This window comes from Mixophyes fleayi, chromosome 5, assembly GCF_038048845.1.
Source record: "Mixophyes fleayi isolate aMixFle1 chromosome 5, aMixFle1.hap1, whole genome shotgun sequence".
NCBI classification, from domain to species: domain Eukaryota; kingdom Metazoa; phylum Chordata; class Amphibia; order Anura; family Limnodynastidae; genus Mixophyes; species Mixophyes fleayi.
The window spans coordinates 270,287,809-270,311,732 of record NC_134406.1 but is presented as its reverse complement, the minus strand read 5'-3'; the positions used below and the strand labels follow the sequence as shown (position 1 = coordinate 270,311,732).

General features: G+C 40.4%; 1 protein-coding gene across 1 annotated transcript in view; it reads right to left on the bottom strand.

Moving 5' to 3' along the window:
* Positions 1–23,924, bottom strand: part of VIPR1 (vasoactive intestinal peptide receptor 1) — a 177,904-nt gene that overhangs the window by 30,338 nt on the left and 123,642 nt on the right. The window contains exons 4-6 of the mRNA XM_075214096.1: positions 20,880–20,983; positions 14,453–14,550; positions 598–730 (exon numbers count right to left, since the gene is read on the bottom strand). Coding sequence (XP_075070197.1) covers positions 598–730; positions 14,453–14,550; positions 20,880–20,983 — 335 coding nt within the window. The remainder of the gene's footprint in view (positions 1–597; positions 731–14,452; positions 14,551–20,879; positions 20,984–23,924) is intronic.

Sequence of the window (23,924 nt, the reverse complement as noted above, 5' to 3'; positions counted from 1 at the left end):
TGCACAGAAAAAATGTTAACAACTACTTCTCAGTCTGTTGTATATTTATATATTTTTGCTTTTTTCCTTTAGCGCTGCTTTAAATAGGAAACTTAGAGAGTCATGTGACTTATACTATTCAACTGTTCTCCTTTTCTCATATTTTCACAGTTGTATCCCTTTGGATGATTTGGACCATGAATATGATACTATTTTTTAAAGAAACCAAGCATACAGTATCAATTAACGGGGAAAATAAAGAAGAAATGGAAGGCGCACCAGGCACCTATACACATTTTGTTATAATCATGAGGTAAAAAGTGCATCTGCACACAGTGGAGGTGGCCATTTTGTGAGCTGCACCAATACTCTTGGGAAAGCAGCCTATCCCTTTAACGGTGCCTACTGAGGTGATTACTTGGCAATATCATGTTCCTTTGTGCCTCAGTGAGGTCACTAATAACTAGTGTAGTGATAGGCTGGTTTAACATGAATACCGGTTCCACAAAATGGCTGCTCCAACTGTGTAAGGACACCTTTAGCCTGGCTCTGGTCTTCTCAAACCAAGTGAGCACTGTATCAGGACAAAAAGTGCGTAAAAACAAAAGGTTCACTTACCGAGCCCACAAAGCAGTGATCTGACTCTCCGCTTTCAAAGAGGACGATGTCCTTGATGAACACTGCCACGGCCCTCATGATGAAAGACATGAAGAGATGCATGTGGATATAGTTCCTTGTACAGTGCAGTTTTCTAAGACAGGGAGAGAAAATTGAAGGACGTTACTGAGCAATCCCCAAAGAGCAAATTATTAGCAGCTAAAACATATATATTTACACAGCTCTGCCGTTACACAGCTCCACCGTTATATAGCTGCATCCTACAGACTGTACACTGGAAAAGATTTGGGGAATGACCATGGCCTTATCTGTTGAGTTTGTATGTTCTCCCCGTGTTTGCGTGGGTTTCCTCTGGGTGCTCCGGTTTCCTCCCACACGCCAAAAACATACTGGTAGGTTAATTGGCTGCTATCAAATTGACCCTAGTCTCTCTCTCTGTCTCTGTGTGTGTGTGTGTGTGTGTGTGTGTGTGTGTATGTTAGGGAATTTAGACTGTAAGCTCCAATGGGGCAGGGACTGATGTGAGTTCTCTGTACAGCGCTGAGAAATTAGTAGCGCTATATAAATACCTGATGATGACCACATTTGGCTGAAGAGCTGTACGGGTGGCACATCATTTTTTTTATAAATACTTATATTTTAGTATTTGTTTGTTTTTTACTTTGTATATCCACAAACTCAGATTTATATATCATAAACACTGGTCTAAAATAGGGCTAAAATATTCCGTCTTTTGATTTTACACTGACAAGATGGGGTTACGACTATGGAATATTAAAAAAAAACTGAAATATCGGTCTGAATGTACCATACAAAACCGTCATTACAGAACAAATGCTGCTATTCTTGATCATGAACTATCACAAAATTTAACTGAACACATTGCCACATGAATATATTTTCTAAAAATGTCATAAGTTCAAAAAAGCCCAGTGTCCTCCTGGAAACCTTCCCCTTCAGCCCTGCATTTGTTATGCATGAAGGTAGTGCAGATTGTGTCAGACTTTTCCTCTGCGAGTCTACAGATAAAAAGGCATCACTTTAAAGTGTCAGCTTGTTAAGGAAAAATGCCAAGATGTCAAAGGCTCTGATGTATCCTTAGATACCTCTCAAAGACGTCCGGGAGCTGGGCCCTGGTGTTAGTATGAGGAATCCGCTGTGTGGGGCAGGATGTAGAGCAATTACTTTGGGAAAATTAAACAACAAAACCAACCACATAGTTGAGCTAACGTTGTACAATAGGAGCGTTCTTAATCCATTAGTGGAAGGGAAGATCTTTAGAATTGCAGTCTGAGTGCGTTAAGGGCCAAGCAAGACGCTCTTTACTTTGAAATGCCCATTAGTCTGTGCGACAAGCTCCCAGCAGTCGTCTCTAATCCTCTTATCCACAACTTGACTTCATTCTTGAATTAACGGTAAAAAAACCCACGCAGTCACTTATCACCGTCAATGGCTGGCTAATCATTATATAAGTGACACAGGTACGTGTAAAAAACGACACTCGTTCTCTATGTTCCATCTCTAAGCCACCGCCGTAATTAAAATTCATGACCGGGGTCAAAAAATAGACAGCGCATCTTTCATTTTAAATTACTTTCTGCACTAAGGATAAAGCCTGGCAGCTGTTTTGTGTTGGCAGAAATGGATTATGAATCATCTGTCACTTCTTATAAAGTGCATGGTCTTTACCGGCCAGTGACTTATTCTGCTTCTAATGAGTCCTCGATTGCTGAGAAGGGAAAAATGCACAAAGCGTCTTCTGCATAGTACAACTACGTGGGGGAATTGCCTCCACGATAATATGCACGGAAATAGGATAGACAGCTGCCAGCGGCAGTAGAGATCACTCTGCGTTCTGTTATCACTGATCAGCTTGTCCTTCTTAGACAAATTAAAATACATATTGTTCAGATGTGCTTCTATTGTTGCCTTCATTCCTGTGTTCTTCTACTCCTGTGTTCTCATATAGGGGCACATTTATCAATCTTGTCATAAAGTGACAAATAGTTTTCAATCCTTATCGCATTGATAAGGATTGAACTATTTCTCAAATTTATGAAGAACCCAACACAGACACAGCAGTTCCGATAAACTGCTGTTTCTGTGATAAAAAAAATCCATACTTACCCCCCTCTTCAGAATGCGCTGTCTCCGGATCTCCTCCTAGTCCTCTTCGTTTCTTTTCTTTACAGCAACTGAGCAGGTGCAGTTGGAAGAATTGCACATGCGCACAAACATCTCTGCTCTGTCTCTGCAATTATAGTTGCAGAGCGAGAGCGGTGAGTGACAGGGAAGGATCATGTGATCCCTCCACACATTCGCTGTCCAGCTCTGCTCTGCAGAGCTGACAGCACTGACATTTTTCAATTATAATAATGTGGCGTACATTAACATGACAAGTTACCGGGGAAAACTTTTTTTTAGTAACTTGTTAGATTGCGGTAGGGAGCAGTCACCATAGTGTTGTATGGTGACTGCTCCCTAAAACGAAACAGGATGCAAAGCAGCAGATATCCACGATATCTGCTGCAATGCACCTTTCTTAAATATGCGCAACACTCCAACTTGCGTTGGAGTTCCGGTAACTGAGTGTAGCTTTGCTAACACTCCTTCATAAATATGCCCCTTAGTCGTTACAAGAGGAAGCACCCAGTGACACAGACTAATCACTGTGCTCCTGTTTTGTCAGACGCTCAATGAGAAGTGTACCAGTGATTGTCATCAGAAGTACACGTATAGCTGAGCGAGAGGAAGTGGGAGAGTGATCATTTTCCACATCACCATGTGCATCCTCGTGTTTAGAATATGCAAGTAGAGCGGTGACCTGGATTGAAGAAATTGGGTAGAAAGGTGAGAAATTCCACGGTGGAAGGAGAAGGAGGAACCTCATGTGTGTTGTCTGTAATATTCTGCCACAAGCAACTTCATTCTCATTTGACCTAATGTATTAAAGTGTATCGTCCTGGAGCCAGATCATCCATTAGGCAACCTAGGCTCCCGCTTAGGGCACAGGGTACAGTCAGGGGCCCTGATTACCTTAAAAAATTTAATGTGGGTTTTTGACAAACAGTGGAGTTCAAAGGGGGCCCAAAATGTATATTACCTTTAATTAGGCTCAGTAGTTAAGTAGATAGAAAACAATATGAAGTGTTGGAATCCATAAACTAAGGAAAGGGATCGGTGGACTTAGGAAGGAGAAGGTATGGTACTAAAGATGTATAGTGTGATGGTTGCAGGCTAAGGGGGCACTACTGTGCAACTTGTTCATGTCCTGAAATTTGGATACACCCCAACAAGGTTGAAAAGGTGTGTGACCACACCAATCTGCAGCTCCGTGAGGGGCTGTGGTACTGAATGAGGCAGGAAGACTGAGACAGATGAACAGTTGGGGACGGGACAAGAGGATTGTCCCGGGAGAACTGGATCCTGCCAGATGGGACTTCAGATCTGCTCTTCAATAAGGAACATCAGAGCAAAACAGTAAGTACACGGGAAAGTGGCCCAACAAACTCTGATGCTAATAGAAAGAGCTTCTTTAATTGGACCTTTATGACTGTGAGCTACTGACCGTAAGACAAAAAGATTGTGAACAAAATGTTGTAAAATTATGGGGGACTCTTTGAGAGTACAAAAAAAAGAGGAAAAAGTTAAATCCCTTTGCTTCTAGCAGACTCACAACAAGTGGGTAAAATAGAGGATCAGCCAGATGAAAAAAATAAATTAAAATAAACTCACTAAATGGTGTCTTAATAGCCATCCTAATGCCATAATCCTGCTTACTAGATCCTTTATTCCCCACATTGACTCTACATCTAAATCATGTTATATACATCTAAAAAATATTTCCAGAATTCGCACATATCTCACGCAAGACACTGCAAAAACCTTAATTCATGCACTCATCATCTCCCGCATTGACTATTGCAATTCCCTCCTTACTGATCTTCCACAAAACAGACTCAAACCACTACAATCTATTTTGCATGCTGCAGCAAGACTGATTTTCCTTGCAAATCGTTATTCCTCTGCTGAATCACTCTGTATGTCTCTACACTGGTTGTCTGTATTCTACCGAATCCAATATAAAATACTTTTACTAACCTACAAGGCCATCAACAAAGCTGCACCAAAATACATCTCCTCTCTTGTCTCAAAATATCTCCCAACTCGGCAACTCCGTTCTGCACAAGATCTGCGTCTCTCATCCACCCTCATTACATCCTCCCATTCCTGGTTACAGGACGTTTTTCGGGCTGCACCCACTCTATGGAATTCCCTCCCTCGCACATTAAGACTCTCCTCTGGTCTACAAACTGTCAAGCGTTCTCTGAAAACCCACCTCTTCAGACAAGCTTATAATATTCCTCAACCACCCTCTTAACCTCACTACATTACCCTATTACCACCCGTTATACAACTACCCCTTGACCAACATTGTTGTGTGACAGGATCATTTAGCTTATGAGTCACTTTTACCTTTGCAGTCTGGCTGGACCGAAATGCAAAATGTAGACTTAACCTCATGGATCAAACTCCCATTGTTCCATAGATTGTAAGCTTGCGAGCAGGACCTTCTCACCTCTTTGTCTGTTTTACCCAGTTTGTTTATTAGTTTACTATGTTTGTCCCCAATTATAAAGCGCTACGGAATATGTTGGCGCTATATAAATAAAGGATGATGATGATGATGATACTAGCTGCAGACTTATCAAACCCACCCCAGTGCATAGTCCTGCTGATCCCTCCAACCCTCTCTGCCGCATCATCCAACTGGTAACACCAGATTTGAAAGCCCCTGCAGGGTAAACTAATAGCGATGGGCCGCTCAGATCTGGGAATGGGGAGGATCTGAAAAACTGCAGAACCCTATTTTTGGAGGAATTATAAAGGGATCGGAACCTTCAGCGCATAAAAAAGTGTCCTAAACAAGGGGCCACTGCTCTGCGTGTGGCCCTATAGAAGGAGATTGTATATTAAATCTTTTCTTTGTTATTTTTTTTTATTTAGTTGTATACTTTGATTTTCACTCTTATTAACAGCTGACACAGACAACCTAACATTCCTCCTGTACCAATGTCTAAAACTATTTTATTATTAATATATTCAGAAGCTGTGAATAGAATAATTTACAGCAATAGTATCAACGTCACATTTTAATGTCATTATTCTCAGATCACTCGCAAGCCATATAAAAAAAAAACCACATGTTTTGCTCACTTAATATGATCGACATAATACCCAAGAGGCATCGTTCATGTTTTCAATTTATGCTAAATGTAACAGATTCCTAACAGCATAAAAATAAAAAGATATGACATATTTATAGTGTCATTTAGCATAATTCAAGATGTCAAGCAGCCAGAACTGCTTTAAATATTGCACCAACCAACAGGAATCATTCACAGTGTTCTTATGTATCCTCTGATAATACTGGATTACCTGAGCATTGATACAAGTCCGTGTATAACAGATTATACAATATGTTCCCGGAATTTTTTTTTTCACAGACAAACAAGACAAGGGGCTAGATTTACTAAGCTGCGGGTTTGAAAAAGTGGAGATGTTGCCTATAGCAACCAATCAGATTCTAGCTGTCACTTTGTAGAAGGTGCTAAATAAATGAAAGCTAGAATCTGATTGGTTGCTATAGGCAACATCCCCACTCTTTCAAACCCACAGCTTAGTAAATCTAGCCCAAAGTGTATATTTATATATTTGACAATATATTTCTTTGATACAAAAAACATTTACTAAGAGTTATAGAACATGCAGAATACTCAACAACATTTAATAAAAATGTAGTAAAGTAAAAGGAATTTCTTAAAATAAATTAATGAATCATAATGCAAAGAGCTGGTCAATGTCTCCTGCTAAACCCAAATATCTTCCTTTGTTCGCATGATCCACTATTATTTTACTTTGCCCCAGAACCCCACACATGTTTTTAATTAGGGGAGATCTCAGGTCCTCCCATCATTATCTATAACCCATCTGAAGGAGGTCACCTCGCCGTGGTAGATGGGCATTCACAATTTAAGCAAAATGTGCGGTAAGAACATAGTGCTTGGTGCTGAGTTGGAGGTTTGCCTCTTTGGGTAACGTAAAATCTGCAAATTTGTACTGTGCATGCCCACGAAACAAGCCGCACACATACACTATATGGACAAGAGTATTCAGACACTTGACCATTAAACAAAAATGGACTGTAATGACATTGTATTCAAATACATATACTTTAATATGGGGTTGGTCCCCCTTTTGCAGTGATAACAGCTTCCACTCTTCTTGGAAGACTTTCCACAAGGTGTTGGAGTGTTTCTGTGGGAATTTGTGCCCATTCATTCTGTAGAGCATTTATGAGGTCAGGCACTGATGTTGGACGAGAAGATCTGGCTCGTGATCTCCGTTCCTGTTCATCCCAAAGGTGTTTGATGGGGTTGAGGTCAGGGCTCTGTGTGGGTCAGTCAAGTTCTTCCACTCTGAACTCATCAAACCATGTATTTGTAGTCCTTACTTTGTGCACTGGGGCACGGTAATGTTGGAATAGAAAAGGGCCTTCCTCAAACTGTTTCCACAAAGTTGGAAGCATAGCATTGTCCAAAATGACTTGGTATGCTGAAGAATTAAGATTGCCCTTCACTTGAGATAAGGGGCCTAGCCCAAATCCTGAAAAACAGCCCCATACCATTATCCCTCCTCCACCAAACTTCACAGTTGGCATAATGCAGTCAGGCAGGTAACATTCTCCTGGCATCTGTCAAACCGAGACTCACCCATCTGACTGCCAGAGAAGCGTGATTCATCACTCCACAGAACACGTTTCCACTGCTCCACAGTCCAGTGTCGGTGTGCCTTACACCCCTCCATCCAACGCTTGGCATTGGTCTTGGTGATGTGAGACTTGCATGAAATCCATTCCATTAAGCTCCCGCCACACAATTTCTGTGCTTACATTAGCACCAGTGGAAGTTCAGAACTCTTTGGCTATATTATCAGCAGAGTGTTGGTGACTTTAACACACACTGCGCCTTAGCAGATCTGTTGCTGGCTATAGCAGTGTGCTGGGGGTATTTGTCTGTGTTTGTTCCTTTTAGGATAATGCACCCGATATAGCCTATAAATTGATTTGAGCAACTTCCATTTTCTTTATTTGTCTGAGAGGCATGTTGGTGTCAGTAGCTGAGAGGGGGAGTACTGACATTGGATTGCTATTTGGAGGCTTCTGGGGTACCTCTTTGGTAAGTTAGCTCTCAATTTAAAAACACATATGTATGGCCCAAATATATGGGACTCTCATTGTTTAGAGTAGGACCACCCTATTAGCAAAATCACTGTGGAGTGGTGGGTGGCTTCAACATACATTTGCAAATGTGTGCAACTAAGGGCTAGATTTACTAAGCTGCGGGTTTGAAAAAGTGGGGATATTGCCTATAGCAACCAATCAGATGCTAGCTGTCATTTTGTAGAAAGTACTAAATAAATGAAAGCTATAATCTGATTGGTTGCTATAGGCAACATTCCCACTTTTTCAAACCCGCAGTTTAGTAAATCTAGCCCTAAGACTTTTGCATTTTTATCTACAGTAAATATAGCAGATCTGTTGCTGGCTATAGCAGTGTGCTGGGGGTATTTGCGCCTTAGCAGTCATTGAACCCACTCTGCAATTTTTGTGGTCTTCCGCTTTGAGGCTTAGTTCCTGTTGTTCCTAAACGCTTCCACTTTCTAATAATGTCACTTACAGTTGAGCATGGAATATCCAACAAGGATGAAATTTCATGAACCTTCTCATTACAAAGGTGGCATCCTATCACAGTACCACGCTTGAAGTCAATGAGCTCTTCAGAACGACCCATTTTATTGCCATTCTGCCGCAGAATCTCCCCGGAGTCCAGCAGACCTACCCAGAATTCACGAGTCTCACAGAGATTCCAGGAGACTGTGGAGGTATGATATAGCTATATTACAGAGTCTAACCCATTAATATCTCTTCTTGTGGTTAGTATGTCTTGGCATTCTTGTCCTGTAATTATTTCCTATTCATTTTATCTGAAACAAGTACAGCCATACCCACAGCTCTTAGGCAATGGCGATATGGGGTTCTGAGAAAAGACTAAAAAGGTAAAACCGTAAAGCAGAGCACATTAGTTATGAATTCCGTGACATCACCAGACCTGGCTAAGTGTATGAATTCACCAATCTATTGTCTGTACAGAGCAGTTCTGTTACCAAGGAGACTAGTAAGCCAATCACATAAGCTGCCCTGAGATATGCAAGATAGAGAGGCATCACCCTCCTAACCTTTATACATTTTATCTGAGCCACAGACCAGGCTGCCTGCTGAACTGATGTATAAAGGTAAAACACATTCGATATATGAGGTGAATTATTTACTAGAGGATTTTAATATGTACTAACCTTTAAAAATGAATTGGTTTGTTCTTTATTTCAGAGAGATCTTTACATGATAAAACTTCTTCCATACTTTCCATGCCTTGCACAATTTTTACGAACTGCATTCTCTAGCTTTCTTTTACTCTTTTATAGTATATTGTAGTATAAAAAATACATAAATCTGAAGCTGGAGTGCTCTGTTAGTAAGTTGAAAGGACGTTTCCAGCTATGAAAGTGTCAAAGATTAGAACTATCCATCTGATTCCGTCTGACACCATATTCTGTTGTCTGGGGTTAGAGCCATATTTTTTGTTACACATTAACAAATTCCAAAAAGATGCAGTTATAATGGAGCTGGGCTTTACATAATAGTAAATATACCCTATTCTTGCATTGTTGGCTCAAATTAATGTTTTCTCCTTACAAAATATGATTCATATCGGCACAAGAATTAAAATCACGCTCCATTCTGTTGAAATTCCTTGGAGTACAATTGCAGAGCAGTAATCCAAAGACGAATATATCCCAGAGCACGCTGGCAAGAGCAGAAGAATGTTCCTAACTAGTAAATGTTTATAACTCAATGTGTGCTCTCTGGATGAGAATCCTATCACCACGACACGTCACACAGCCCTGTTCTTAATGAGCTCGCTCGGGAAACAGATGAACACGACAAGGTGCTCGTTATCATACAGAAATAAATATTTCAGATACCTGGAATGTTACGTCGACTTTTACTGCAAAATGTTGTTTCAAACTGCAGCTTAGAGACATTAGTGTGAGGAATGAACACTTATTTTCTACACTACAATTCTCAATATCACATCTGTTATTTTTGTGTACAAATACTTGTTAAAGTCTTATTGTAAAGAACGCCTCTCATCTGTAAATAGTTTTTCTAATTTACAAACTACAAAGGTGACATGCAGATCCTGAATCATAAGGAGCATAAATACATTGATGTGACGTATTTTGTGTAAAATCACACATTTTTTAGACTTATGCCCAGGCATGACAATGGCCTTCTTCTTATCATTGGCAAAACTCCTTCCACAAACAACATCATCCTCATCAACATCCTCATTAGCGCCGTTGTCAGCTACACAAATATCCCCCTCATCTTGTTGCAAATACAAATTGGTATCCTACATTTGTCTATCACCGACTACACTATGAGGCATACCATGACAACCTGTTTGAAAAACGAAGGAATGTCATTGCAACATGGCTTATCCCGCTTGGACTCTCCTGAGGATATAACGCCACCAATATTGTGAGAGCATTACAGTGTGGAGAATTCCATCACATTCCATGTTTTGCTCACACAATTGAGCTTTTTAAAAATTGACAGGAGATGCTGGGTGTGTCCTAAAATAATTTGGGTGATATTTGGCATTGTGCAACAGCATGCAGGAGAATGCAGCTGCTGCAAGAAGAATAGAATTTAGGGGGAATGTACTTTAGTCCAGCACAGTGCAGAATACTTTCCGTGTTGTGCAAGGTGCTGAAACCAATCTAAGTAGTCACCTGTGAAGTGAGTTCAGACACTGTTAGCTTCAGTCAAGTGATTGCTTAATTAGACTTTTGGAAAAGCAGCTAGAGAAATTGAAGGAGGAGATGAAACTAAGTAATTCCGCGGACTTGTAGATTAAGTACTTTATTCCCTTCATCAGGATCCGAGAGTTATCAACATCTTGAAATCGGATCACTACATTTTGGCAACTGTGCATGATCCTAGGTTTAAGAGTTATGTCTTCTCTTTCTTTCCAGCTGACCCAGACTTCAAGAGATGCAATGAACTCCTGGTCAGCAAGCTGACAGCTCGAGTGGTACATGACACAACGACTCATCCTCCCTCAGTTTCTTTTGCAACTGCTGCTAGGAAAAACTTAGCTTTCCCAAGACACCCAGTGGTGATGCAGAGTCAGCACAACATTTTGACATTTGGTCTGGTCTAAAGAATTGCTCAAAAATCGTGACAGCTCTGTCGTAAAATGAACTACAAATTCCACACGGAAGGCCATTACCGGCAATTACCGGCAATTACATCAAAGTGCAGTGACTTCTGTAATAGTGGATTCCAGCGGGGATGAATTAGTATTGTGTGAGGATGATGTACACACTGATGAGAGTGAGGATGAAGACAGTGTAGTTGCAGGTGCTAGGATCTAGCTGAGAGAAAGGAGCTAGCTGATTCTGGTATGCTTGTCAATATTTTGGCATGTTGGCAATTTTATGTTTTTCTATAGTAAGCTTTCACCTTTATTAGAGAGGTGTTTTTTTTTTCTTTAAAAAGGGACAAGCTTTTTTTTCCATTTTTGTTTCCCTGACTTAAAACCACTGTGCACTTGAACATAGGCTTTAGCACATGACAAAGAGGGATTGATATCGTCATGACTGAGACTGGAGAGTGACAAGAACAGTGTGACTGAAGACTGGAGAGTGACAAGAACACTGCTACCCCTGTTTCTGTGTGACCAACAGCACTGAGACTGGAGAGTGACAAGAACAATGTTACTGAAGACTGGAGAGTGACAAGAAAGAACAATGTGACTGGAGACTGAAGAGTGAAAAGGACACTGCCACCCCTCCTGTTTCTGTATGAGCTATGGCACAGTACAATGTCACTGGAGACTTTTAAAAACAATGAAAGCTCTATTATTATTATTTCAGCAATGACAATTAGCAATGGAGCAATGGCACGTAGACTGTAGACCGGTAACCAAACTGGGACCTCTCCTGTTTCTGTGTGAGCTATAACTCAGTAGAATGTCACTGGAGACTTTTAAGAAAACTGCCACCCCCTCCTCTTTCTGTTTTAGATATGACGCTGCCCAGCTGCAATAGAGTCTGGCAAGAACTGTGCTACCCCTTCTGTGTCTCTCTGTGAAATGGTGCTGGCTCGCCGTGGAGGATGGTACTTATAGAATACAAAGCTCGCGAGATCCGGCAATGCAATCATAACGTTTTGCCTCGTTTTCACTTCCGAGGGCATGCGAAAGTACCGAGCCGGTACTCGGATCAGTGAAGTTCGGGTGTAGAGGTGTTGGTGAATTTTCATCTTTAAATGAACCAACTTGTGCTTCATAGAGTTTCATGTAACGGCAAGGTGGCATTCTGGGTATGTTTGTGGAAACAGTGTCCTTACCGGCCCATTCCGCCACTTATTATTATTGTTATAACACCGGTCAACACTCATTTTATGGCCAATCATAACAGTGATCTGTAATGCTGATTCCAAACATGAAATCATTTTTTGCTAGAGAATGGCTCTAATTTTTAAGATAATTGGTACCCCATTGAAAACCATAAATATGCAAAAAATTTAATGGTCAATCAGAGCCTACTTACAAATCACAGTGATATTGTCTCAAATTATACAAAAGTAAATTTGTCTTGTATTGATACGTGAAATTTCCGATTTTCTTGTATGTCGTACGTCTCATTTGAGACTGAATTATACACACGGAGCTTTTGAAAAATAAGGCAAAGTTTACGTTTTATGTCAAACATAAATCTCTTTTAGATGAAGTGGTGAAAATAGTGGATTCTGAGCGCTGACCTTTTGTTCTAGAAAGTTAATTAAACTACAGTGTATCAATCTGCGGCACATTGCTCAGAATACTCTGCAAATTACTGCTAGGCAATTTAATATCCATAAAAACTGGGAGTTATTTAACTGGATTTGCTTCAGCCTGGATTACGGATAGATCATGTTGCGAGGAAAGATATATAATGTTGGGAATAGACGGTGAATTTTCTCAGTCGATACATTCATTAGATACATGTGAAAAATCAATTTGGATAATTGTTTAAAGTTGATCGGTCTCCAGGATTGTGCATATATTATAGAATTTCGTGGGCGTATTTTAAAAGATTTTTTTCTGCTACTTTCATTCTAACGCCAAACGTAATATTATATCACTTGCATTATATAAAGCTTAACAGTAAATGTGTTTTTCGCTATCAAAACAAATGTTATGGCCTCGTTGTGCGTATGTGTACCTGGGTGTAGGCAATGCCCAATGTAAACCTGGCATATATACTACAGGTGCAAAGCTGGACTCATCTTGGGATACCTACGACTCAGCATAAAGGGCTTAATTACCGTCGGATTTCAGGGCGTTAAATACACCCCGATTTGTAGCCAACTCTACACCAGGCCCTGATAGTACAGCCTGAGAAATCCTAATTGCAATATATGATTATTAATACACATTATGTTAAAGCTGATACTATTATGGGGAAAATTAGCTTTAAATTGTCCCAAACTCCCTATCTTGTATTTCCTGCTATATTGCGTCAAATGTTTTTTTTTTCAATTAGCTGTTGGTGTGGGTTGTCCTGTGGGCCGAAGGACATATTAAACAAATCCTATGCCAAGGGGAAGAAATGATCATAGTTTGTCAAATAATTGCTAAATAAATAGACTACAACTGAGCTGTTCAATTAGCAAACAACTCACACGAAAAAGCATTTTGAGGTATATCAGACCTGTCATCAGTATAGGGACTGTTTAAAATTTTACGACTTTAAAACTCCAATACCACCTGCGTAAAAGATTTTACTAACATGCCGCCTCTACTTTATCGGAGCCCTGTGGCTGATACATACAGACGGTTCTCCCAGCGAAAACCAATTTAGTTCACCTTCATTAAATGGGGGCGGAGGAGAGGGGGGTGGTTTTATGAACAAGTGGACCAATCGTAAGCCGCGATCTGTGGATTACAGCTTGTGATTGGTCCTCCCATACACAACCTTCCTTGAACTTTGTCCAGGGCTGTAGGGAGTGGAGGAGCCCTGGAAAAACAGATGCGTTTAGCAGTTCCTGGTGCTCCAGTTGGGGAAAGGGGTACATTATTTTGCCATAGGTGGTAGTGCAGGTTTAAGGATGGCAATATTGATTGAACTCAAGTTTACTATAGTACTGTTAATTGTAACTGTTATTTAGAAACACATACATAGCAGCATTTTACTGCAATAATTATAACACAAAGGGGCATATTCAATTAGCCATGTTGCTCGCAAAAGTAACGCGGCGTTAAAAGTATTACTGTTATTACGGTAATTCTAACCCAGATTTCAGGTCGCAGCTCCCTGAGCTGTGAGCAGAAAGTCGGCGTTAAAGGTACCGTAATAGCGGTAATTAGTATATTATTGTTCTCCCAGCACACTTATTGTTACCCATTGATATGTAACCAAAGCACAGAAAAATCTGCACACTTGTTTTTTTGATAGAGTCTTGAGTACACAATAACACTTAGAGGGGTTGCCCCCCATTTTTAAACAACTACTGTTCTCCGAGACTTGGCAGATGCCTCCTGGAAGGCCACCTGCTCATAAGTTGTACCCCCCAAAATTAACATTCTGTCTAAAATGTAACATAAAAATAAAATCATATTTTTTTTAGCACTGGATTTGTCATCATTAGTCTTGTGTTATCAGAAAATTGCAGATTTCTTACCTGAAGAGGCACAGAATGATCATGGCTGCGGTAAGGGAGATTAGAGATAAACTGTGTCCAATGGTGTATCCTGTCTTTATCATTCCGAAGAAAGCCGTCTGTCAAGAGAGGATGATCAGAATGATTCGTGTACATATGAAACATGTATATAAAACATTTATTACTGGAATATTCCATCATCCACAATTTATGCAAATTGCTGAGGGTTCCCCTTGCAGCAGCCAATCATATCGTCAGCCATGGGAAAACACTACACACTTGTGATTGTCTGAGCAGATAATGACAATTGAGGATACTCTCATTCAACACCGGAGCTTTGAGTGAAACAATTCACATTGTTTCATATGTTTTTTTCTAATTTATTCCAATTGTATTATAAAGAATTTAGAATTCCCATTGGACCGTGAAGATAGAGAAGATTGAAAAAATAGTAAACAAGTGTGTTTCAGGCATTCCATTTACTTTCTTTTACTACTGTAGTATAATGTACTTTGATATTACAGACAACATCCCATTATATCATTCTCATTGCTCCTTCCTCGTTCAGGGAGGCAGAGAAGAGCAATAGATATGAACAACACCACAGGGATTGGCAAAGTGATAAGAACTCTTAGGGGTATATTTACTAAACTGCGGGTTTGAAAAAATGCAGATGTTGTCTATAGCAACCAATCAGATTCTAGCTATCATTTATTTACTACATTCTATAAAATGACAGCTAGAATCTGATTGGTTGTTATAGGCAGCATGTCCACTTTTCAAACCAGCAGTTTAGTAAATATACCCCTTAGACCAATGGCACAGCGGATTAATGCTCAGTGGCCCAAGCAATTATTTTTTTGGATAAATATGGTCAAAAAAGTAATTGTGACAATTCAAAATTATACTTTTCCACAAGGTGAATAATGATAAATATACTCCCTTGTCTCCATGTCACGTTTTGGGCAAAGATATCAGCCTCTGCCACCCTCAGAGCTATGCAGTTCCGGTATTTAATAGGGATGTTCACTGACCCCCGTGTTTTGGTTTTGGTTTTGGATCTGGATTAACTTTGTGTTTTGTTTTTGGCATGGGCTCCCTATTTTATTTCTAAAATCCCTATTTTTTTGCTAAAATCACATGATTTCGGTTTTTTCGTTCCTACATTATTATTAACTTCAATAACATTAATTTACAGTCATTTCCAGTCAATTTTTGTCAAGTGACAAGAACACTGCTACCCCTCCTGTTTCTGTGTGAGCAATGGCAATGAGCAATGTCACTGGAGACCGGAGAGTGACAAGAACACTGCTACCCCTCCTGTTTCTGTGTGAGCAATGGCACTGAGCCATGTCACTAGAGACTGGAGAGTGACAAGAACACTGCTACCCCTCCTGTTTCTGTATGAGCAATGGCACTGAGCAATGTCACTGGAGACTGGAGAGTGACAAGAACACTGCTACCCCTCCTGTTTCTGTATGAGCAATGGCACTGAGCCATGTCACTGGAGACTGGAGACTGGCAAAAACACTGCTACCCCTGTTTCTGTGTGAGCAATGGTACTGGATCTCCTGGGGAGGGAGATACTTATGGAATCCAAAACCCGCGAGATCCGACAATGCAACAATGACGTTTTGCCTCAATTCAGATTTGAGGACGTGCAAAAGTACCGAGCCGGCTCCCGAGCCTACTCGGATCCCCAAAGTTCGGGTGGGTTCGGTTTTCAGAAAACTGAGCATCTCTATTATTTAGTCATTCCAATACAGCAGTAGAAAATCTTCTCCTGATAAAAATATAACATTTCAACCACAGCTTATCACTGCCTTATGATGCATTATTGATGTGTTATTGAGGTTAATAATAATGTACGAACAAAACAAAGAGCAAAAATATGTGGTTTTAGCATATTTTAGGATTTTTTCAAAAAAATCCAAAACCAAAACACACGAGGGCGGTTTTGCCAAAACCAAAACCAAAACACAAAGCTAATCAAGATCCAAAACCAAAACCAGTTCACGGGGGTCAGTGAGCATCTCTACTCTAAATGTGGCTGAACCTCATAACCTTTTAGGTTCAGTTTCTCTTTAACTGAACTTGATTTTGTACTTTCACATGTGAATAAATCAATAAACCTGCAAGTGATAAGTGCTGCACGAGAGACAGATACAATAACTGGTCCTCTGAACAAGCCCTTTGAAGTGCTCTCTTGTAGCATCGTCACTGGCTCAGTAATAGTCAGTGATACATACTATAAATCCTGAGTACCTTCCCCTGCACGGTACAAGACTCCCCTCTGCCAACCACTCAGCTTCTGACTCGTCAAACGCCGACCGACATCCCACAGAGGACGAGAACCTCCGTCATTGTACAGTGGCTGACATTGTGCGGGATGTATGAGCAATGCCACTTCATTTTCCTTTTAATATATTGAAGGATTCAGCCCATCAAACAAATCCCAGATAAAACAAACAACTTGTGTAAAGATGAGTCACGACTGACTAACTTGTATCGTGTGTCCTTCTATAATCATATTAAGTACCTCATTGGGACCTTCTAAAAGCCTGATATTATAAGTAGATACAATAATTCTGTAGATAAAAGGAACATCTCTCCATCAGGTATATTATCTGTTCTGTGTCCTTTTATCCCATCTGATTTCAGTATTGGATGAACATCCAAAGAGAGCCGATACACGGCGGTTACATTCATGCATAGAGGGGCATTAACTCCATATCACTGGGCTCATAGTAAAACTTTGGGGGAATCTGTTCTGTTTAACTACTTAGTGCACCTGAATCAGTGCTCTCCATTAAAAAAGAAGAACATTTTCCTGTCTAAAATAGAGATGCTCACTGACCCTCCTGAATTGGTTTTGGTTTTGGATCTGGATTAGCTTTGTGTTTTGGTTTTGGCAAAAACTCCCTCGTGTGTTTTGGTTTTGGATTTTTTTAGGAAAAATCCTAAAATATGCTAAAATCACACATTTTTGCTCTTTTTTTGTTCCTACATTATTATTAACCTCAATAACACTAATTTCAAGTCATTTGCAGTCAATTTTGACCACCTCACAGATCAAAATATTATTTTCATACACTTTCGGACAAATACTGCAGCGACCTGGCTGGATGGTAAGCGACAGAGCAATGACACAAACACACGGCAGTTCCTAGCACATCTAGGACACATTGGCACACAGCAGTGGCAGAAAAGAAAAATGGGGGTCCGCCCTCTCTCCCACCCACCGTTATGTTGGATCTTAAAAAGGAATTCAAAACTCGCGAGATCCGACGACGTAACGATGACGTTTTGCCTCGTTTTCAATTCCGAGGGAGCGTGACAGGGTTTGGATGTGTTCGGTTCTCAGGGAACTGAGCCTGAGCATCACTAATCTAAAGAGAATAGAGAATGATTATAAAGGACCTGATTCATGTCTAGATCCGAGAGTACGGGAGAAGTTCTGTGCTCTTTTTTGCACCATAAGTTGCATGCAAGTTGTGTTCGGATATGAATCAGGTCCAAAATGTTTGTTTTATTTTGAAACCACAGGAAAAAAACCATTTTTTAAGTACTAAAAAAGGACAAAAAGTAAGTTTTTACATCCGCAATTAAGATGTTTCATCAAAGCAATGATGTTGATATGAAATTAGTAAGAATGTTTCCAGATTCCTTCACTTTTATAGAAGTGTTTTACATCAAGACGTCTTACTCAGATGTCAGGGATAAAGTATTTACAGGTGACTGAGATTCTTATTTTGCAGTTTCATATTAAGTTTTGCAGGAACCTTGAGATTATCAAACTGCAGCAATATAATAAGACCTCAACTTACATTTACATCAATTTTTATGACTGTTTTTGCTTCTCCTCTTATTGTTTATTTTTGTGTATATTACAAGCAGATTATCAGTATTATCACTGACAAAACAGTTGTCAAGTATATCTAATAACTGAATAAATAATTATTATTAGTACTGAATAAAGATTAAACCACCAGAGACACATCAAGTTGACAGTGTCCAAAAAAACACCCCAATTGCAAGTGGTTTGGGGTCATTCCCCTGCCTCTTTACACTAATGAAAGCATGATTTTTGACACAAGTGGGTAAATGGTTTAAGGGTATCAAATGCCTCTTTTGTACTTAACTCATAAGGGCTGATTTCAATTACTTTTTATTTAGCACATTTTAATTATGTGACAGAATTAGTCCATCAGCGGTCAAAGAAAGTGGTTAATTTTGGAGTTTGTTGATGGCCCATTCATCCTCTATTGGTGCCAATGGGAAATCATCAATGAACTTGCCAGATTGTCATATTTCACTGTGGTTGCTGGAGCGGGGGTTATAAGAGCAGTGACTGGAGGCATCAGGAGGTCTGAAGCTGCTGAAGATCTGAGGTGGTGGCTTAGTGGTTAGCACTTCTGCCTTACAGCACTGGGGTCATGAGTTCAATTCCCGACCATGGTCTTATATGTGAAGAGTTTGTATGTTCTCCCCATGTTTGCGTGGGTTTCCTCCGGGTGCTCCGGTTTCCTCCCACATTTCAAAAAACATACTGGTAGGTTAATTGGCTGCTAACAAATTGACCCTAGTCTGTGTGTGTGTATGCTAGGGAATTTAGACTGTAAGCCCCAATGGGGCAGGGACCGGTGTGAGTGAGTTCTCTGTACAGCTTTGCGGAATTAGTGGCGCTATATAAATAAATGGTGATGTTGGACCTCTGGAAGACTTGGCCACCAGGGCTTGCTGGGGATTTAGATTCCCATTGGACTGTCCAGTAGTATGAATGACCGGCTGACGATTAACCCCTTGAGATCCAGGATCAGAGAGACTTAACTGGCTTAGGGTAATTCTCCTGCCAGGCTGCTGAAGCTCTGGGATGGAGAAAAGGGACTGCAAAGATGGGATATTTTATTCCTCGCTGTCTGAATCTGGTGAGTCCTGTAGACGGTACGTGCCCGCCGAAAGCAGGGTGACTATTGAACCAGACAGCTGCCTTGTAGGCAGTGGAATCAACAGAAGCCTGAACCGTATTGTGTCTCAGAAGGGATGCCCCGGAGATTACCTTACATGGACCAGTCATTATGTTATGTATTATGTTATACTGTGATTATTATTATTTCATAAATTAACTTTAATACTTCTTCATTCAGATATTTGTCTGGGTGCGAAAATACATTCCCACGTCCCCGGCATAGGGGTACTGATAGACTGGAAGGTGGCTCGGTAATCGCTGAGGCCTATTAACTCTGTGTAGCCTGTCGGTACCCCGGTATCACTGTCCTCCTTATTCTATGGCCCTAACCCTCACCATGTCCAGCAGCTTGCAGACTAGGACACTACTTTAATAAGTGTGCGCTTAGTATACCTCTGCTGACAATGAATGATATCTGTGCTCCGACTAAGCTCCTAAAATCCCTGTATAATTCACCTTGTTATTGGAAATGTGGGGTCTTCTTAAGGACCCAACTCTACCTGTATAAATATTATTCTGTGATACTTGAAGGAAAATTACTCCGAAAACTTAAATTCAGATTTGGTGGATTTAGATGCGACGTCAAGGTGTAAAATAAGTAAATGTCAATAACCTGCTCTCTCCGATCCTCCAAAACAGGAGCATCCTCCTCCCTGCTCAGGGTGAGGGACCTTCTACAAACTCCTAGTAGAATTGTCATGGTCCTTCTCCCAGTGAGCCCCTCAGAATGGACATGTAGGTCCCACTAGATTCAGGGGTCTGCAGGTGACATTTTGCTCTTTTTCTTACACGACTCGTCTATTTTTAGTTTTTTCTCTCATGTCTATGAACGTTACATGATTCAGGATTAAGTGATATGTGCCTTACATCGGCCCTCTGACCTTCACAAGGGCCGCACATTACAGATCCGTAGTAAGGTAGCGGCAGGCGTTTTAAACAAGTGTTACAAGCTGCAACAAACAACTCTGACAATAAACCAGGAATGATCTGGGGGCCGCAGGCGAAGGATCGGAGGGCCGCGGACAACCCTTGGCCGCCTGCTGCTCACAACTGAGTTATATAAACAGAGGATCATTAATAGTTACAGGAAATCTGTGTTACTTCACGATTACATCAAGGCTGCGCAGCAGAAGACGTACGAGACTGACTTGTGCTACTTTCCTCCCAATCCCCTAATAGCTCCTGTAACGTCTATATAAATATTAATAATCTGAGCTGCGATCCTGTGTGCAGCATATTATATGCAGATGTCTACATGAAAACCTTGGACTAAACGGATTTAAAACTGATATAGAGAGATATAATACCAATATATCCAAATCCTTCCTTTATTATTTACATTAAATGCATCTTAAAAATAAAACCGGGATATTTTGCTCGGTAATTATAAGCAGAAGCTGTCTTATGTCTGACAGTCAATAACAAGGCTCCGTGTCGGAAGACATAATGTGCTGAACAGTCACGGAGAGCATACGGTACCTGTTCCGTTGGCGTATCATTGGTGTAGAATCCGCAGGCGGCTGCGTAGGGCGCCGGATACATTTCGGACCAGCCCTCGCTCGTGCAGTTTCTGGAGACATTCCCTGAAAAATGCATTTTATATGTATTATGATTTTGAAGGGTTTAACAGAGAATATAACATGCAGCATATACATGATCAATTAATTATGGCATTGGGTAAGTTGGATCCGTGTGTAATATACAATTGTTTTTCTATAGCAAAATGCAAATTTATGGAGATAGTATATAATATAATTCCCAATATGAACCAGCGATTGAACACGACCATAATGCAATTCTGCTGTATCGCCTCTCTTCTGGAATGTCCGAGGGCCCTGAATCATTAAGGAAAGTTAAGCAAAAAATTTAGTCCGTTTTCTTACTCAAATTTTCTGCACAAAATCATGTTACAATGCAAGGGGTGCAATTATTAAAGGTATTAGTTTATTATTTTGCACATAAGTTAAATACTGGCTGTTTTTTCATGTAACACACAAATACTTGATGACTTATTTGTACACTGAAATTTAAAGTTGATCTAGGACATGCCCTACCCCAACTATAAATCTTCCATCACCTTTTAAATTTACCTCCCCCTCCAATGCAACATGGTTTTGCCTTGTTTACTTACCTTTGCTAAACTTTCCTTAATGAATCAGGCTTCGAGAGACTCCCAAATTATTGGGAGGCCTCACGGAGGAGCAGGTAATGCTTCCTGAAGGTACAGATCGATATTCCGAGGGCAGGGCCAAGGATCGGGAACTGAACGTACACCTTAAAATACATTAGGTGCACTTACTCAAATAAACACGCATCGCGAATCTGCATATTTGGGGGCTTGTAATTGAGTTTTCCTGGCTCATTTGGCACAGATAGGGAATCCTGATAACACACGGAGTTAAAAAATTCACTTTAAATATCTTGTAGTTTGAGTACAAATCATTGTAGACTTTCTACAAATATGAAGAATTAATAGGACATCACAAGGAGTTGGTGAACAAATTATTAGATGAGAAAATCCTCCTGCGACTAATATTATGACGATTATCAGACAACATTCACCCTGTCCTGATTTGCACAAGCCCCTCGTTCCCATAACTGGTTAGTTTCCCATGCAGTGTTGATTCAAGTGACAAGTGACACAATAAGATAATAATATCTACTGGACGATAATCCTTCCACCTTTTCTGATAAATATAGGTCTCTTTCTGTCTCTGGCATCCTGACAATGTGAAAAATTGCTCTGCGTCCAGTGCACGCGCTGATGTGTTGTCATTTCCTCCCTGAAGCTGCAAAAATCTGCTGCTTCCAACAATAGCTACTAAAAGGTTAATAGGACTAATGTCATCCAGGAATTTGTAGCGATACGTGCAGTCTGATAGTCATTTACTGTACTTGCTGCATGCAAGGGGGCAATAAAATCCTCCAAACATTACGGCAGCTTTTACTTACAAGGGGCGATTAATGTTACAGTGCACAAATTATTTCATCTGTTCACTTGTGTTCTGTTTGTCAGTGGATATATATTAAGTGCCCAATGAATATTCTTCTGCATTTTTAGCTGAGATAATGTTGCAGTTTTCAGTCCAACAGTTACATAAAGGGGATGGACACACCCGGCCGAGTAGAATTAATTAACGGAATGGTGGTGCTTTACAAGGGGAAATATGAGTCAGCAAGCGAATCTATATTTTGGAGAGGAATCCCTCCTTTAGTGTGACAATAATTTGTATAGTGATAATGTCCGTATTGAGGCTGAATACATTGGTGGGTGGGATATGTAAAACTTGCGAATGTAACTGTATGTCTTCAAAATCTACCCCAAGCGGGGAACCACTGAATACGGGGAAATTGCCTGCTCATGGCAGAAGTTGGCACCCATCAAGCTGAGAAGGAAACAGAGATAGAAGGCCTGATTCATTTAGGAACATAAATGGCGCAACGCAGCATATAATGTACACAATTTCTCTGTGCATACTCAGAAATAGACCATACGCCACAGAATGCAGTAACGCCCAATTCATCTTCAAGCGCAAAGGACCCAAAGGTAGGGGGAGGAGACTGGACGTATGCGCTGTCGAAGTCGTATAATTGGATGAATGAAAGTATATTGGTTTAATATTGTTTTGCCGTGCGATTGCGATTCGGTAAAATACGCACGCACACACTCGCATTACAACATTTAGTTATTTATATAATTCATATTGGTTTCGTTACACTGTAATTTATGAGCAGATAATATTTGTTTTAGTAGTAGTATATATATAAATATATATATAATGATTATACGTACACTTCAGTGATATATATATAGTTCAGGTTGTGGGAAAGGTGGCATGTCTGGTATCATACTGAAACCCTATTCATCAGCTGTCCGGTGCAGTCGGCGAAGAGATCGCACATTGCATACTTTAATTATTGATATTAGGGAATAAACCTTTTGTATGATGCTGGCTATGAAAGGAGCAGACCCCCTGGAGAGACGACCCCCACCTTTGGATTCCTTAGATTGAATCAGCCTATGACCTGTTTACCCTGGACCCACCCAACGTCTGGACCTATAGAAACAATCTATGTCATCTCTATTGTTCACTGTGTATCACTGTACTGTATATAATCATAGCTGCACTCCCCCTGTCCCTCAGTCAACTCTGACACAGTATTCTAACAGATATACTGTCCACCGGGTCCCGTGGGTGTGCAGCGAGCGCATGCGATAGCATCGGTATGTATTTATCTTTTGGTATTGGCTGTACTGTACTGTATCATAATATAATAATGTATTGAATTGTTGACTATTTACATCTGCTAAAATAAATCACTTTGTGCTTTGGAAACACATACAATTGATTGGGCAATGCTTATTTGAAAACGATATAATTACTTTAATAGCGCGTAGTCAATGTACAGTAAGGACGTGCCATGTTCGAGCGCGCACAGCTATGCGTCCGATTCAAGCTTTGGGCATCTCTCAGGTACTTGATTTTCAGCCGTATCACGTGCACCAACTACAGGTCGGGTGTT